Below are 16,570 nucleotides of genomic sequence, written 5' to 3'. Positions count from 1 at the left end.
CTGAAGATAAACGTCCATGAAATAAAACACGCGAAAGGATGAGATATGCTGAAGAATCGTGCGCGAACTGCTCTATTTACCCAAGTTTCCTTATTTGCGGTGCTTTGTTTTACGAGCTTTGTACGAAGGTGGAGCGCTATAAGTCGTAAAGTAGTATGATGGCGTTAAAAGCATATACTCGTATCTTTTTATTACCTTCATCATTCAATTGATGTGCCACTAAGAAAGTTAAGCTTATGTCGCTTTATCACCTACACCGCGCTAAGGGACTCGACTTCGCTTTAATATACGGAGCTTAATTCCTCTCGCTGTGAAAGCATCTTTAAGAAGAATGGTTCCTTTCGTGATACTATGTAATAACCATAAAGTATCGTTGATCGAAGTGCCAAATATTGCGGAAAAATAATAAAAATATAATATGAGATTTTTTGGTTACTTTCATCGAGTCATGTAACAACAAACGATATAATCACGTTACTCTTTCAGCAATATGCACCAGCGAGAACAAAACAGAACTCAAAAACAATACTTTATTTTTCGCTACATTTTCAGATTATTATATCCCTTTCACGCTATATCATCCGAGATGAAAAACCAATCGGCCAAAGCAACATCGCTAAAAGCACAATAACTGGGCCGCGAATCGCGACGGACAAATCGTGTTATAGCAATCATTGCAGAGCGCCCATGCGACTCGCTTTTTCCTCTTTGCGCGAAAAGTTCCTGTTGATTGCCGGCAGTGATTCAATTGCTCGTACGGAAACACAGTCAGGACGCGCGCCGTCAGAGAGCAATCGCGTTAAAAAGCCTTGCCGTTGGGTTTGTCGTTCGAGAAAACGCGTTTCGTTACTTCCTTTTTTCCCTTTACTTTGGCCGAATGTATTTTCGATCGGTTTTAGCTGCGAAAAACGGCCAATGGAGTCGCAATTCGCCGCGTCGTTATCCACAAGCCCGAGGGCCGATCACACATCTTTCATGGCAAACGGCAAAAAGAGACGGAAAAATAATCAAAAAAGAGTACGGTCACGCTAGTGAGAAAAATTTATTTCTGCTTAGGGGTCACTTTTAAAAGATCAACGTAAAAAAAAAGTTAATTTTGGCTAAAAGCCCCACAACAAATCGCTGATATGCACGAATTCGTCTGTCTATACCATCATTTCGTTGCATTGTTGTATGGAAAAATGCGCAGATTTTGAAAGATTTAAAACCAGATTACTTCTTCTTTTCATATCTTTTCTATTGAACCTTCTCACGTACATTTAAAAGTTATCGATTCTTTGTGAGTATATATGAAACACAGAACTTTACACGAGACGACAAAACCGTATGTCATAGAATACAAACGAAATCGCCGTCGTTTGGATTTTAGATGAAAGCTCGGCATGTCGAAGCAATTCAATACGCGGCGAGGTACACAAATGCGGCTTTCCCTATCGTGGTTTCAATCCAGACGGACCAGATCTGCTTTCCCGCAGATGCGTATTTAGCAATCAGTGGCCAAGGAATCAATCCACTGAGTAAGCATTCCAGCAATTGGATTTGCAATGACTATCAATTCACGCATCGTATAATGCATTACATATCTTTATAACATCTTTTCGGATAAAATTTATTTTTTTTCTATAAAATCGTCAATATACAAAAAAATATTAAACGATATAAAATCTTTGTTGATATTAATAGCAAATCCCCCCCCACCCACGGTGCTTAATATTACTTTATAAGATACAATTTTTAGATTAAATGTTAGCACCAGTTCCATATCTGCACAAAATAGTGTTTTACAAGAACACATATATCGTTATTTTTATTTGAACAGTGCTCGTTCGTCATATACGGAATTTCACAACGGCTTCGAGATGTGAGAAAGACAACAACACACTATCATCGATTCCGTCACAGTAAGCGGAACGTGACATTGGCAAAATGCACTCGCACGAAGGATAAACACATCATCTAGCTGGATTCGACTCTATACGAGCGGTGCGTTTCGTCATAGAGGAATATTCAATGTTCTTGCTACAATAATCCGCAAATATTATTCCGGAGACCGACATATATACGGCAAAAGCGTAGGTTTTTCTTCTTTTTTAACTCGCAAAAAGTAACTACGAGAAACTACGAAAACTTTATCATAAAGCGATTATCATAGCTATTTGCACGATCATTGATGGAGAAACTTTAATAAAATGTAACTTATTTCCTAATAATAAGATAACAGCAATTAATATTTAAAAAAAAAGATTTTTCAAACGACTATCTTCAATCATACGTACATATTGCTCTTTTACTTCAAAAGTGACATAACTTAAATAACATGCAAATTTTCGAGTTATTGCCATAAATAAATTAAATAAATATGATCCTATCAATCATCATAACTGCGGACTATAACTTAATTTCATAAAAAATTCTTAAAATTTTCCGTCAAATATTGAAAAACATTTTTCCCCTTTTCTGGCAAATTAATTTTTTTGAACTGAGTTAATTTTAATGGAAGAAGGTGATATCTATATCTATTGAAAAGTAAAGATGTGATCTCGACGAATTCGATATACGATGCGCAAATGTACGATACATTCATTACCATTCATCCCCATGCGGATACCGGTACTGGTGTAGCGCATTACTATCGGAGAAGAGCACGATGCAGTTACACACGCTATGCGAGGATAAGCGCACTTTCCTAATTTCTCTCTCTATCTCCCACACATCGTCGCGTCTCTGCTTGGTCGCTCGCCTCTTACTTGGATTCCAGTCCAGACAAACAAGCTTGCTCTCTCACAGTCCACGCGTTTCGCCAAGCAAGCACAACCCGCGCGAGAGTATTTGCGTATCCCGGCAACCCTTGCTCGAGATTCGGGCTCGGTTCTGGCTCTCGGCTTTGGTTGGTCTCCCGCCGTTGTGTACTACGCGACAACTGCTAAGTGCTGCAGCAATCCTGGCATCGACGTCTCTTACACGGAATTACTGTTAAGCGTGCGCCGCTTCGCGCGTTTCCACCCTAAACTGATTAGTCCCCACATTTCAGAGTAGTATCTCTACTGTAGTGCAGTAGACGCTGTGAGGAGCAGAGTCGAGAATTTCACGAGGGTGCCTGAGAAGCTCGTCACTGGTCAGGAACGCCAGAAGACGAGGGGTGTCAACGATTCGCCGTTGAACATCGAGCACGTCGGCTCGAGGAATTTTGGAATTTAAGCAAACGTTACGGGAAACATAGTAGAGAGAAAGAGAAAAAATTTATTATGCTATGATATATATTCCTTATTCCTTTGATTTCGTTACGAATGTAGAATATTTTTATAAAACATTCCATAGTGTAATCGATATTGTGCCAAATATTTTTCACAAATTAATACACTATGAGAAATATACGTGAAAAAAGGTACACTTTTTATTTCAATATTAGACAAATTGTACGGACAGTATACGTTTTTTCGAATAAATTGGCTAAATCAAATCAATATCTAGAATAATATATTCATCGAATAAATTAAGAAGTAATTTAATTAAATCAATGCTTTTGTAAAATTAAGGTCACTGCATCCGAGAAAAATTAAAATTAAAAAAGTAAAATAAAACATCAAATTAAAGCGAGTCTGTTCAATGAATATATTAAGTTCAATCAAATGAATAATTAAAAGCTCAAATGGTTTCAAGGAGACAAAAATAGAAAATGAGACAGTGTTAAAGATAATATATTATCATTATATGTAGGAAAAGAGGAAGGTGAGAGAAGGGAGGACAAGGAAGAGAGAGGAAGGCAAGCAAGAAGGGAGAACTCCATCTCAATTATGTATTCATAGCTAGAAAAGATATAACGCGCATGAGGGTGGTGGTAGAAGTCAATAAAAATGAAATATCAACGCTAGGTCCCCCATCGGTCCTACCGTTCCCTTCCAGCCCCCTTTCCAATACGAGATCTAAAGTGTTTTTCGATATCTCGAAAAATTCCGCCGCGCCGCGGCGCGCGTTTCCCGTCTTGGTTTTATTTCTTCTCTCCCGGGTGCAAGGCCGATTGCATGTGCGCTAGTAATATACGTAACTACCTCCTCGAGCGTGTATCTCGCTGGCGAAAATCAGTGGTGGACCCGAACACTGCGCCTCGAAGGAAAATGCAATCGTAACTTCGAATATTTCTTATAGGATACGATATATGTGAATGATATCAGATAGCAGTAAATATTCATTCAAAAATACCTTATCGCACACAACAAATGCAGAAATTCATATTGAAGACCTAAATTTATAACCGTCACATAAATTATATAAATTTTATATCAGATGCAATATTTAGTACTTTAAATGACGTCATGATACCCCAATATAATAATTAATAAGTACGTTTGTGTAAACTGTTTTAAATTTGTCAACTCTGTGGAGTATATAAATTTAGCATTTTCGTATCATAGAGTTTCATATAGTTTTTCACATTCTTCAATGAATGTGACGAACTAATCCGTAAAAGTTAAATGTGACAATTGAATTATTTTAAAATAGAAATTTAAATAATAAAATTTCTATCTTGAAAATAGTTCAAAGATCACACTTTGATTAAAGGTCAATTGAAAATGTATTGAACTGAACATGAAAATACGATTACTATAAAATTATATATATAAAATATCTTTGTGAAATAAAATATTTATTTATTTCATGATTGCACTGTCATCGGTTGATGCCTTCCAGGTCTTCTCCTCCTTTCAGATTAGTTCGTCACATCCACAATACTCTCGAAAACAGTTAATTACGATCGCGCGTGATAATCACCAGAATAATCGCATAGCACTTTGCGATATCCCCGACATTAATTACACGCAACGCGTATTTTATTATTATGGATTATACAAAGATTAATAAAAAAAAATACGAAATTCTATAATTCGAAAATGCTGAATGTTTATCCAGTTGACATTTTATTATGAGTAAAGTTAAAAAATAACGTTTTAATGCGATATGATGCCATTAACTAAATCAAATTGACGATCACCTAGAACTGTAAAATTGAAATCTAATATTGCAGATGCAACATATTAAAAAAAATCTATGTATTATAGATAGCCAATATCACGATTTTCCATTACGTTAATTACTTAATCCAGCGATTTGCGTATTACTCACAATTTGAAAGTATTGAGTGAATTACGTTCAAGTTAACAAAAAATTCAAAGCGTGATGTGACATATTAGAATTTAATAGCATTTTCGGTTGCAGTGAATTTGAATTAATCCAAGGTCGATTAACCCGGAAGGGTCACACTCGTTCAATCAAAGTAAAAATGTGATCGTCATTAATCTCGAATCGATTCATACACACTGCAGTGTTAAAGAAATTATTACTGCCCGTACAAATAACATAATAAAATAATTTATAATTGCGCAAAATATCTGCTCTTATAAATAATAAATACATTTGCAGTCATCAATTCAGAGTTAATTAATTACGCCGATTATAACTATGAAATGTTGTTGATAATATCTAATTAGTCATTGGAAATAATCGCGTGTTGCATCTTAAGTTAATGTTCTATTTTTTCTATTAATTTTTTCTCATAATTTCTAGCTATTTATAAATAATTATTATTAATATATGATTAATATAATAATTGTACACGCGGCAACATTATCATTTTTCTATTAAACTTTCTTTCCCATAAAATGTTATAAGATTCAAATGCTGTTACAAAATAAGTTTCTTTGAAAGTTATTAATCTATAAAAAATAGGACCAAGTTGTGTATCTTAAGAAAAACTTTGTTCGAATTTTTCGATTGAATTATGATTGCAAATATGACACAACAAATAATTTTAAGACAAATGTCTTATTTCTCACGAGTTCTTCAGAGAAAAGCGATAACAAACATGGGCATTACAAAAAAAAAGTTATATAATATTATAAAAACTAAAAGGATTGGAAACTAACCTTTTTGTGTTATTCTTATCCTTACATTACGTTCAAGAGCAAAAACAAAATTTTCCTATTACTTTGTGCAAATATTTTTAGAAATAATTTCTTAAGTTTTTATTAGTATAAATAAATTTGTAAATAATAATATTATCATTCTTGATGTTAAAAAGTTTAAGGAGCTATGTGAGGGCAGCCACAAGTTAAGCCATCGACGGACTTCTGGTTTGAATATGGGATTACAGATACGTGTTCCTCGATCGATATTATCCGCGTATTGTATAACAAATGAGACGCGGGACAACAATGTTATCCGATGTACTGAACACGACACCAGTTGCGTAAAAAAGTGATAATCGGCTACCGATGGCCGTGCAAAGATGCGTGTCGCAAGATTCTATCTCGTACATTCCTACATAACAACACAACAGTTGCTGCATATCGCAACACTGAGGATGGCAAGCAATGTCCGTTCGCAATTGCTCCATTGTTAGACCATTTAGAAATGTTTTATTGGTAAAGACGTGCACAAAGGAACGATACCTTGGCCCTTTGAAAATCGCGTTCGTATCCTCGTATGCATGCACTTGCCACGAGAATCGTGCAAAGCATGCAATCAATGCATTAAATAAGCTCCTGCATTCAAATCTATATGTGGCCTGGCTCCTTTCGCAAGTGTGTAGTTTACTTTAGTGCAGTTTTCTCAATCCATTACAAAGTTGCTACGTTTTCGTAAAATAATTTCTACGCCGCTAGTATGTCGAATAAATCAAGAGAAAGAACGTAATTGAGGATTCCGTGTTCAAAATGGTCCTCTATTAGTCGTGATTTATGTCGAATTGTCATGGAAAGTCGAAACTATGGAAGGTAATATATGTACGAGATAATTGAGGTTTTCTGATACTGACGCAACGCTAATGCTATTGTGATTAAACCAAGCATGAAGGTAATGCAACGTTTTCGCGTAAAGTATTTCTTAATAACACGAGACATAAAAATAAGCTACTTTACTACTATCATTAGAGGGGGGGGGGGGGGAGCATAAAACCGATATATTTCGCGCTTAATGATAATAGCAATAGAGTAATGATATTTTAAAACAGATATACTAATTATACATACGTCCCTAATTGCAAACGCTTTACTATTCAGCATCTTGCTTTACTATTCAGCAATTAAAGTGTATAAGCAAATTACGGTTAGTAGGGTAATTCGCGATCGATGGAGCTTATCTACAACATTTCGAACGACCTATTTGTGTTAATAACAACATATAAAGCATATCTAACTTGATCTGAATCAATCACCGAAAATAAAAATACAATATTACATTAATGCTCGTAAAAGATAGCTATGTACTGGCTATGCCACTCGGCAGAAATAGCACTTGTGTAAGCGTTCCAGTTTCGTTCCACAAATGAAAGGACGGAGGAACGAAGTAACGGAGGCTCGAGTTTTCTCTTTTACGCCTCCTAAATCTTAAACAGAGACAAATGAAGCTGCGAAGTCTAGGCGCGACTTACCGTTAGGAGGGAACTCGTAGAAGAACGCAGATCTCGGGCTCAGACAACTGGAACAGAGGAAAATTACGGTTAAAATATGCTAACAATTAAAGGAACGGCGCCGCTTGGCACGCCGCCCGACATCTACGCGCTTTTCCGCTCCGTTTCCCATTCGTTTTCATCCGCGACGATATTTCGCCGTGGTGCCGCCAGTTACCGAACAAACACACGGTCAATATATGGTCGCATAGAAATGACGGGTATCGATGTTAAGCGTAATAGACCGATTGGTCGTCGGGATTTAATACTTCCTTTGATACGCGAAATGGATCGGTCAGCGCGCATTTTGATACTATTACGTGCCGATAATGAATTCACCAGTGTTTAGGGAGTTAATTTCAATTTAGTTAGTGCGTATTATTTCAATTTAATACGTATTACAGTAGCGCGATTTGGTTTCTCGCTCGAATTTAACGCAGTCATTTGCGTAATACGTAAAACAGTGTAGTAGATTACATGCGCAGAGTACCTTCATGAGAACTATTTCCACAAAATATAAGAAAACAATTCGAATTTTAAAAAATAAAGATCTATTTAGCAAAATTTTGCATAAATTGTAATATATTCTATAATTCGAAGTAATTTTTATTTTGGCTAATGATACGAATCATGTTGAAGTTTATATAAGTGCCAATTCATATATATACAATGAAAGACATTTCCTATTTGTGTTAGAAATTATTCACTCAGAGCTTATTAAAATCGTGTTTGGATATTTTATGTCAAATTAATATTCGATTTTTCTTAACACACAATAAAATAATACAATTTTAAAATAAATGAACAAATAACATAAAAATAATATTTTTTAAAACGTACATTTTAAAATAAATAAATATATATGTACTCGGATATATAAATAAAATGTGTTAATTTAACATATTATAAATGTTAATTTTAATGAAAAAATATGATTGTTTACAAACTGTGTCAGCATCACGTTTCTGTACTAATTTTTAAATTTGTGTATTCATTTTGTGTTAAATTAACTAAAAGATTTGAGTGGACTATTCGGGATACTCAAATTGAAATATGTTAAATTTGGTGCAAATTTTCCAACTGTGTGTAAAAGGCGAAAAGATTCGTCATTTACATTTCTTAAGTAATATTTCATTATAATAATGGAAAATCAGATTGTTCTGTTCCATACAGTTAGACGTGATCTCCCTACGGGCATCAAATTAGATACTGATGGTCAAAGGTAACATTATACATGCAGTTTAACAAACGCGCAATTCTGTGCAGCGAAATTATGGAATTGTCATTAATATAGGTGTGTTTTCCATATACGTAGTTTACATAACCGTATATTGTCCGTCGAAAACGGATTTCACGTCCTTTTTTCCTCTCATGTATAATCGTCTATGTACTATCATAAACGAAATAGTAAAAAATAATTATGCAACTGTTAATGAGTGTTTCACAAGTTCTAAGAATTTTTCGCATTTTTATACAATCCAAAATTTATAATAGTTAGAACCAAAATAATACAATATAAAAATTTGCACTAAAATTCGAAGATCCAGGTTGTGGAAGAAGGATAAAAATTGCCAACGGAGAGTTAATAACAATTACGATCGTTCGACAGTTCATTCGTACATACCCGAAAAGAAACTCTTCCTTTCCACTTCCAAAAATATATGTACCTATATGTTCATGTTTGAAATTGCGACAATATAAAAAGAGAAAATGGTAGAGAAAAACAATAGGATGAGTTTGGCCCAATTTGCGAAATATCAATCGATTTGTAAGATTGGTCAGCTAAGCTGTATTTTACTGCAAGTAAAAAAAGGCAGTTCTAAATAATAAAAAAAAAAAAGAAAGACTGCTTCTATCGTAAATGAAAGAATTCAGAGTTATCATTTTTTTTTCTACGTTCTGAATGCGCATACAAATGAGTAATTGAAATATAACTGGCGTAATGACTTAAGCGATCCTTTTCCATTTAACCATACGGAAGAGTATGCGTAAATTCCAATGTACGTCTCGGGATACGTGAAGCATCGTGTCGCCGTAAATGGCGGTATTCACTGAAGTATTCCAAGTATCTCCCCGAGCCAGTAGAAGCAGTCGATCTCTTACGGTAGATCACGCTGGAATGTGTGCGCGCGCGGCGATTTCCGATGTTGCAGTGTTAAGGGTCGAGCGCGCACTAATCGTCTTATTGGCTGATCCAACGTTCCCGTTTCTACCGAACGTCCCGCACAAAGCGATCCGGGGTAGGAAGTCGAGAAGTGTCGCGGTAGGTACAAACGCACGTACTCGCGTGCGACGGTGATGCGGGCGGCGGAATGGCTCGCGGGATGGAGAGAGAATGGCGAAGAGGTCGGTAGTTCACGTGCCAGAGAATCGGTAATAGCGCGTCGTATCTTGCCTCAATGCCTCAATGTATCCTGATACAACGCGCCGTAATACTAACCGCATACTAATAGGACCCTTTGACGAAAAGCTAACATCTCTCAGCGGGTAAACCGCGTTGCAATTCCGGTCGAGCCACTCCCAGCCTCCTCGCCGGCGCGACGCAGTGGACCTCTTCCTCTGTCTCCATCGGCACCTACGGTCAACTATTCGAAATCGATTGCCTGGAGTGGTCCACTCTCCTCAATGGACTCGTAATAGATTCTGCCAGCAACATAGTACAACAAACGAAGAACATCCGTCATTCTCGTGCCGAAGATCGGCGTTACCCTCGGATTTCGCGACAGGTAGCCGGCTATTATTCGTTAATCGCAGGGAATCAAGAAATTTTTACTGGCAGTTTATAAACTTATATAGGTATATGAGAGAAGCAAAACCTAGAGTATTTTTTTCTTGATTTTGCTTCTCTCTCTTGTATAAGTTACTAAATCTTCGATTAAATCTTTGGAAAGTTATTAAGTTACACCTTATTGAAACCTATTTACTTTTGAGAGTTCTAAACGTCGCAAGATCGATCGCCGCCGATTTGTCATGATTCGAACGTACAACTGTATTAGATTTCCTTTCCCGTTGAGTTCACAGCATCCAGGCTTAGAAGGACCGATTACTTCTTTCTTAGTTAACGGCGAACGTCACTATGTGCCAAGTAGCAATCGATTTGGAGGCTGTTAAGAGTCATGATTACTACGGTGAGAGCGAACGTTGGAAGGACGCCGTACTTCCGAGTCGTACGACACAAATGGATGGTAAAACGTTTCCGCCACCCGCGCAGGGAATCCTGATGAAGCCGAAGGGAGTGAGAGTAAATACGGAAGCTGATGTAAAATATGCAAGACGGCCTATCGTGGATATTTCGTATGCGATTGAAAACTGTAGCAAGCTCTACTCGCTTCGGACCTGTTTGAGTCCGAGCTCGAGAACACTCGGATATGCAAATTCCGGTGAATTCACCACGAGCATTCTCGACTGCGTTTTTCGTGTTATTTCTTATTTCTTGTAGTTTCTTCAGGAGTTGGACTTTATATTCTCTTATATTTCTTCGAAATATGTGTTGTTGAAGTCTTATCAGATTTATCGTATATGTCCCTCTCTCGCACATTCTTCCGATATTTTTTTGTATATTTTTAAAGCTTCTCGATTCATAAACAAATATTCAGAAACTAAAAATGAGTAATTTAGAAGATATTTAATAAACTATATTTTAAAATATATATATAAAAAATGCTTTTTGTCATTCATTACTGTTATCGTGAAATACGATTATTCTCATATTTTTCTTATAAACTATTTAAACTAATATGAAACAGTTTTGGAATAAAAATCTCGCATCTTTTATCTCCAGCGAAAGCATGTTGTATAATTTCATGCATGAAAAAAAAAAGATATATACGAGAAACTTTATTTTACATGGCGCGAAACATGGCAACTAGCTAAATTGCAAACTAGATTCAGTATTTTTTATGGCTGAAGACATGCCTGCGGTTGACGCCGAATACGTAGTGCACAGTTGGCGAGAAGGGCATAGAAACGGCACGTATCCGGTGTGCTGCATTAACGTGATTCCAGTATAATCACGCGCGATACATTTGTAATAATGAATGAATTCGACGAGAGAATAGCAGTTTCCGTCGTTATTCATAAGCGCACGTTTCTCGTTGAAACAAAGTCCGTTATTTTTGTCTGACAAAAATAATCTCGTGTTTCACATAAAATGCATGTTACCGCAAAACTCACATTTAACATTATGATATTGGATTACGTTTTTAACAATCGCATTTCTTTCACACAAAAGCAATAAATATCTAAATTCAACGAAAACTACAGTCACAAGCGCTGATTTAGCTTTTTAACAGAAACAAGATTCAAAGGTACGTGAAATAGTTACAGTATGGTTTATTTTTTTTGACACCAAAATGTGTTACTAAAATATGAATTGTCTAGTCAAAAGATTTAATATAGTAAACAATATGTGTATAGACCTGTTATTTTACTATAGAAAACTTTATGTAATTTTGCTATAGCAATTTATAACTAACAATAAAAACATTTATATCACATGAACACGTCTACTGGATTTATTTCAATAAAATAGTATACATATAATCCTTTTTTCCTTTATTAAAATATTTATCTTTTAAATAATGATTATAATTGATACGTTATAACAACGCATATTTATACGAGAAAAATTTCTTAAATGCGTCATGCAATTGTTAAACGATAATAATCATAACAGGGATTAATGATAGGAATACTTTTTTGTGATTGTTCGATTATGTTTATCAATAAATAATAATAAACAACTTCGAGAATAATGAAGCATCGTTCGAATAATCAGGCGAAGCATTACAATCTGCTGCGTTTGAAATCGTCAAATCGTTCTACATTCGGTACCGTGTAAATAAACCTACACGAAAGTACATCATATGTGCGAGAAACAACGGCGATTCCCGGCAGCTTCATCCGGCGGATTGAGGAGGGTGGGGCAATGCGGGGATCAAAAAATCTGTTTTGTCCTGCGGGATCGATCGGCCGAAACGCATGGTCTGACACAATCGCAGGCGACCGGATGCGAACGAGTCGAAATATGGCAAAGGACTAAAACTGCGATTACACGCGATGACGGGCGCGAGGTCGAGAGTTTCGCGGCGTGGATAATCGAGCGCGCGCATTCCGGCGACGCGACGCTATGCAACACGATGCGACGCGACGCGACGCGACGTATGCGCCGACGAGTCGATAGGATTACCTGGCCGTCGACACGACAAAACCGACCATCGGCCGTGGCTGTCAGCACGTCAGTCAGGCTTTACTTCGCCGCGTTATTGTCCGTTTTATTAATTTATGACCACGGCCCATGCGATTGTTTATAACGCAAATGCTCCGACATCCGCGCATATGCAGTTGAGCCGTTCGGCCTAACGTCAAACGCGGCCGATTAATTCTATTATAAATTATTTCGAGAAAGCCTTATTATTAAAGAGATATACCGACGGTTCTCAGTCTGACGAAGACCGAAATAGCATTGCCGAGAATCGAGTGCAAAAGAAAAATCGAGAGAAGCGATGACAGATATATACTGGGTGGTACTTAAGTATTCTAAAAGATTTTAAGGTAATTCTTCACACCAAATCGAGATGAAAATTTCATATAATCACATATCCAAAACAGTTTTCAAAGATAAAAGGTGTTAAAATTGAAAGAAAAATTTTTTTTAAATAACCCGAGTGGTTTTGATTAAAATTTTTAGAAAAAATGAACTTTTTATTTTAAATATGATACTTTTGTATATTTAAAATTAAATCGTTTCGGACATATATAGTCATATGAAAATTATATATCACCTGATATCTTTATTTCCTTTATTAAAATACTGTTTTCTTAAATAATGATTTTTACACGAGAAAAAATTTCTCAAACAAAGTTTTCGTCTCGATTTAGTGTAAAGAATCATCCCTCGAAATCTTTTGGGGTATTTAACTACCACCTTGTATATAGAAATAGCGGAAAAAAATCGTGAAAAAAATTTGAATAAACATACGAGTGAAAGATCTGATTAAAAAAGATTTAATATATTTATCACGACACGCGGCTCACACGCATGAATCGGCAGATGAATTCCACGAGAAATGAAATAAGACGCACGCATCCGATAAAGAAGCGGACTGGTTTACTGCATTATGATAATGACGTTGCATTCACGCGGGTAAATACTCCCCGGTGGAAAGACGTGTCTGGTCGATCGGGCTGGTCGGTTGCATCATCGTCGAGTGATCGTTAAACGCATCATCGGCCGTGTGACAAACGGCCAGCGGTTCGTCAGCCGTGTGCGCAACCGCGTATAATTAATGCAAGCGATCCATTCGTCAATCGGACGCGATATCAATCTACGCGTTGCTAATGAATTCCACGATCATCGTCTAGTCGCTTCGACGCGCGTTCCAACAGCAGGCACGATGGATTCTCTCGCTCGAGAGACGGGTAAAAGCGACTGCGTACACAGTCGGTTGCAGAGTATTTTTCTGCTTCAGAGAATTTATCTTTAAATTATATTCTGTTTCAATATTTATTTTTCTGATAACGATTGTGTAGATATTTATTTTACAAAAATTTATTAAGACAAATGAGTAAAGTATTCAAGGTGAGAGTCTTGATACCTAAGATTTGCGTGAATTTTTACAATTTTCAGTTGAAGCAAATTGTTTCGATTACATATCGGTCTTGAAACGTAGTTTTTAGACTGAAGCTGGAATATGTAATATCATAAATTAAATTGACAAGCAATTCAACATTACTGATGTTACAAGCATCTTTAAAGCATCGTAAATAATTAAAAAAATTATTTACTTAAAAAGGAATTTTATTTTGTTAGTGTATTCTCAATAGCAGTAAGTAAATTTGAAGATGGACAACTAGCTGATCGTGCAATTCGTCATTTCGACAGGAATATCATTATCGCAGCTTCGGTGAATTTATTACAAATTGTTACGTCTATCATGTGAAAGTCTTCGGTTGAAACGTTAAGCGTGAAAGACGACGCGCCTCGTCGGCTGTTCTTTAATTTTTTTGCGGCCTGTCTTGTTACGATACTACACAGTACATACATACTTTATAGCATCGCGATAAATTATCATGAAGTCGCGGTAATTATTTTTACGTACGTGAGTAACGATCAAGATAGTACTTGGTTTGCTGTAACTTGCTATGTGTATGTGTGTGTGTGTTGCGATAAAATTTATGAGCCCATTAAAAATTTCCGGCTAATATTATTCGGAACGCAGAAATTTTTCTAACCACATAATTTCTCAATGAATACGCAATAAAGACATAATACTGTCTTGACGTTTATTCTGTCGTTGATCATCGTTATCCCATTATTCAAATATTGACTACATTAATAATTATGTTGTCACGCAATAAAGAAAGCAACTGACTATATAAAATTAGATACAAATAATTCAATCGTTTGTATAGTAAAATATAGAAACATTATATTAAGTATACTTTAATTTCTTTAATATTTTATGCAGTGTTCTTAAATTTCGTTCAATTGATTGATTTATTTTTATAATTGGGACTGTTTTTTTAAATTATTTTCTATTTTAGATCCGTATCTCCAGACCCTTCAAATTTAAGAGAATAATAGGCGAGCACTCTCTCTCTGTCTTGATACTTGAAAAATGCTATTTTCGATTCCTGTTATTTACAGCGACAGAACTCCAATTAAATTCGCAAAAAGCTTCGTCCAATTGATCGTTATTTCCAAGCAATTAATTTTATGGTTGCCGCAAATTAGTACTACGCCTAGAGTAGACAATAATTAATTGGTATATCAAACTTCGTACAATAGATGTATTTGACTTCACAAAATTTTTGAAACATTATGTGTACACAGTAAAGAAACATTGTGTGTTTGAGTTGAACCGATCCACTCCCGTTCTTGTTAACCGTTTGTGTTGAATTTTTTAACGTATTCGAGTGAGTTATGAACTAGTAAATTAGTGTCAGCCTCTTTGTGATCATTTTTTAAACACAATTTCTGTATTGTTTTCTAACATATTCATTTTACATTAAATAAATACAAAAATTTGAATGGACTATTTGGGACATATAAAATGTATTATACACACGAGAGAGAAGTATAAGTTAATGTGTATTATATAAATCTGTCTTTACTTCTGCCCTACCTGAACTGATGCAATAAGTTGAAGCGAAAGAAACGTATATTTGTTTTACTTTAATTTATTGCACCAGTTTAGACAGTGCAGGAATAAAAAAGAAACCTATATTTGATACAAATTTTTCAACAGTGTAAGAGGCTATCGTGCTTTAATTGTCATTTAAAGAATCAGAAAATCTGTAATTCGTAAAAAAAAAACTGATATTTGCGTATTGTATAATTTCAAAAATTTGTAGCAGCCCTGTAAATCGAATAGATCATTATTAATGATCCATTCGATTTGTGGTATAACTTGCGGTTTTCTCATGAAAGAGTGTGGTAATATCAGTTCACGCTGTATCATTATGGAGCCAAGTCACAGTACGGAATATGCGGATACGGCTCGTGGAGATGTACTCATTCGCAAAAACGAGCGTGCTTATCGCGGCAGTGAGAGGAGAGAGCAATTTCACGAGTTCGGTGCCGTGGTTATTCGCGCGTGCACGAAAACAGTCGATGGCCATGGTGCGATAATGGAATTTAATAATGCGATATGCGTCCTCTCTCTCTCTCTCTCTCTCTTTCTTTCTCTACTGTCTCGGGGTACCTTCTCTCCTTTTCACCCTCATCGTCTTTTAGTTTCTCCTCCTCGCAAACGATGCGGCGCGGCACCGTTGAGCAAGTGCACGAGCATGTCGGGCCAAGCGCGTTCAGTGGCTCGGTTCGTCGGTTAATTAGCCATTAAATATCAAGCAGCCGGCACGAGACTGCACGCAGATGGTATTTCGGATCAGTTAGAGCAGTTAGCAATGGGCAATTACGGATAATAAACAGACTGCGCGACTGCGGCAGCGCGCGTGGCGTATTGTACGAGAATAGTCCGGAAAGCGGAGTTGCGTTCGTACGCTGTAGAGATGCATAAAAATCGAAATATCATAAGATATAATGGATTTTCGATGTATGGAAAATTGATACGTTCTCTTCAGATCTTTGATATGAAAGTTAAGATATCATCGTAAACTGATACA

General features: G+C 36.2%; 1 protein-coding gene across 1 annotated transcript in view; it reads right to left on the bottom strand.

Annotated features, from left to right (window-relative positions):
• LOC108777795 (SAM and SH3 domain-containing protein 1) overlaps window positions 1-16,570 on the bottom strand; it is a 342,555-nt gene that overhangs the window by 62,451 nt on the left and 263,534 nt on the right. The window contains exon 4 of the mRNA XM_018544762.1: window positions 7,427-7,473. Within this exon, the coding sequence (XP_018400264.1) occupies window positions 7,427-7,473 (47 nt within the window). The remainder of the gene's footprint in view (window positions 1-7,426; window positions 7,474-16,570) is intronic.

This window comes from Cyphomyrmex costatus, unplaced genomic scaffold (genome assembly GCF_001594065.2).
Source record: "Cyphomyrmex costatus isolate MS0001 unplaced genomic scaffold, Ccosl1.0 scaffold116, whole genome shotgun sequence".
Lineage (NCBI taxonomy): Eukaryota > Metazoa > Arthropoda > Insecta > Hymenoptera > Formicidae > Cyphomyrmex > Cyphomyrmex costatus.
Note: the sequence above shows the minus strand (reverse complement) of the source record. Positions and strands in the feature narration are given on the sequence as shown.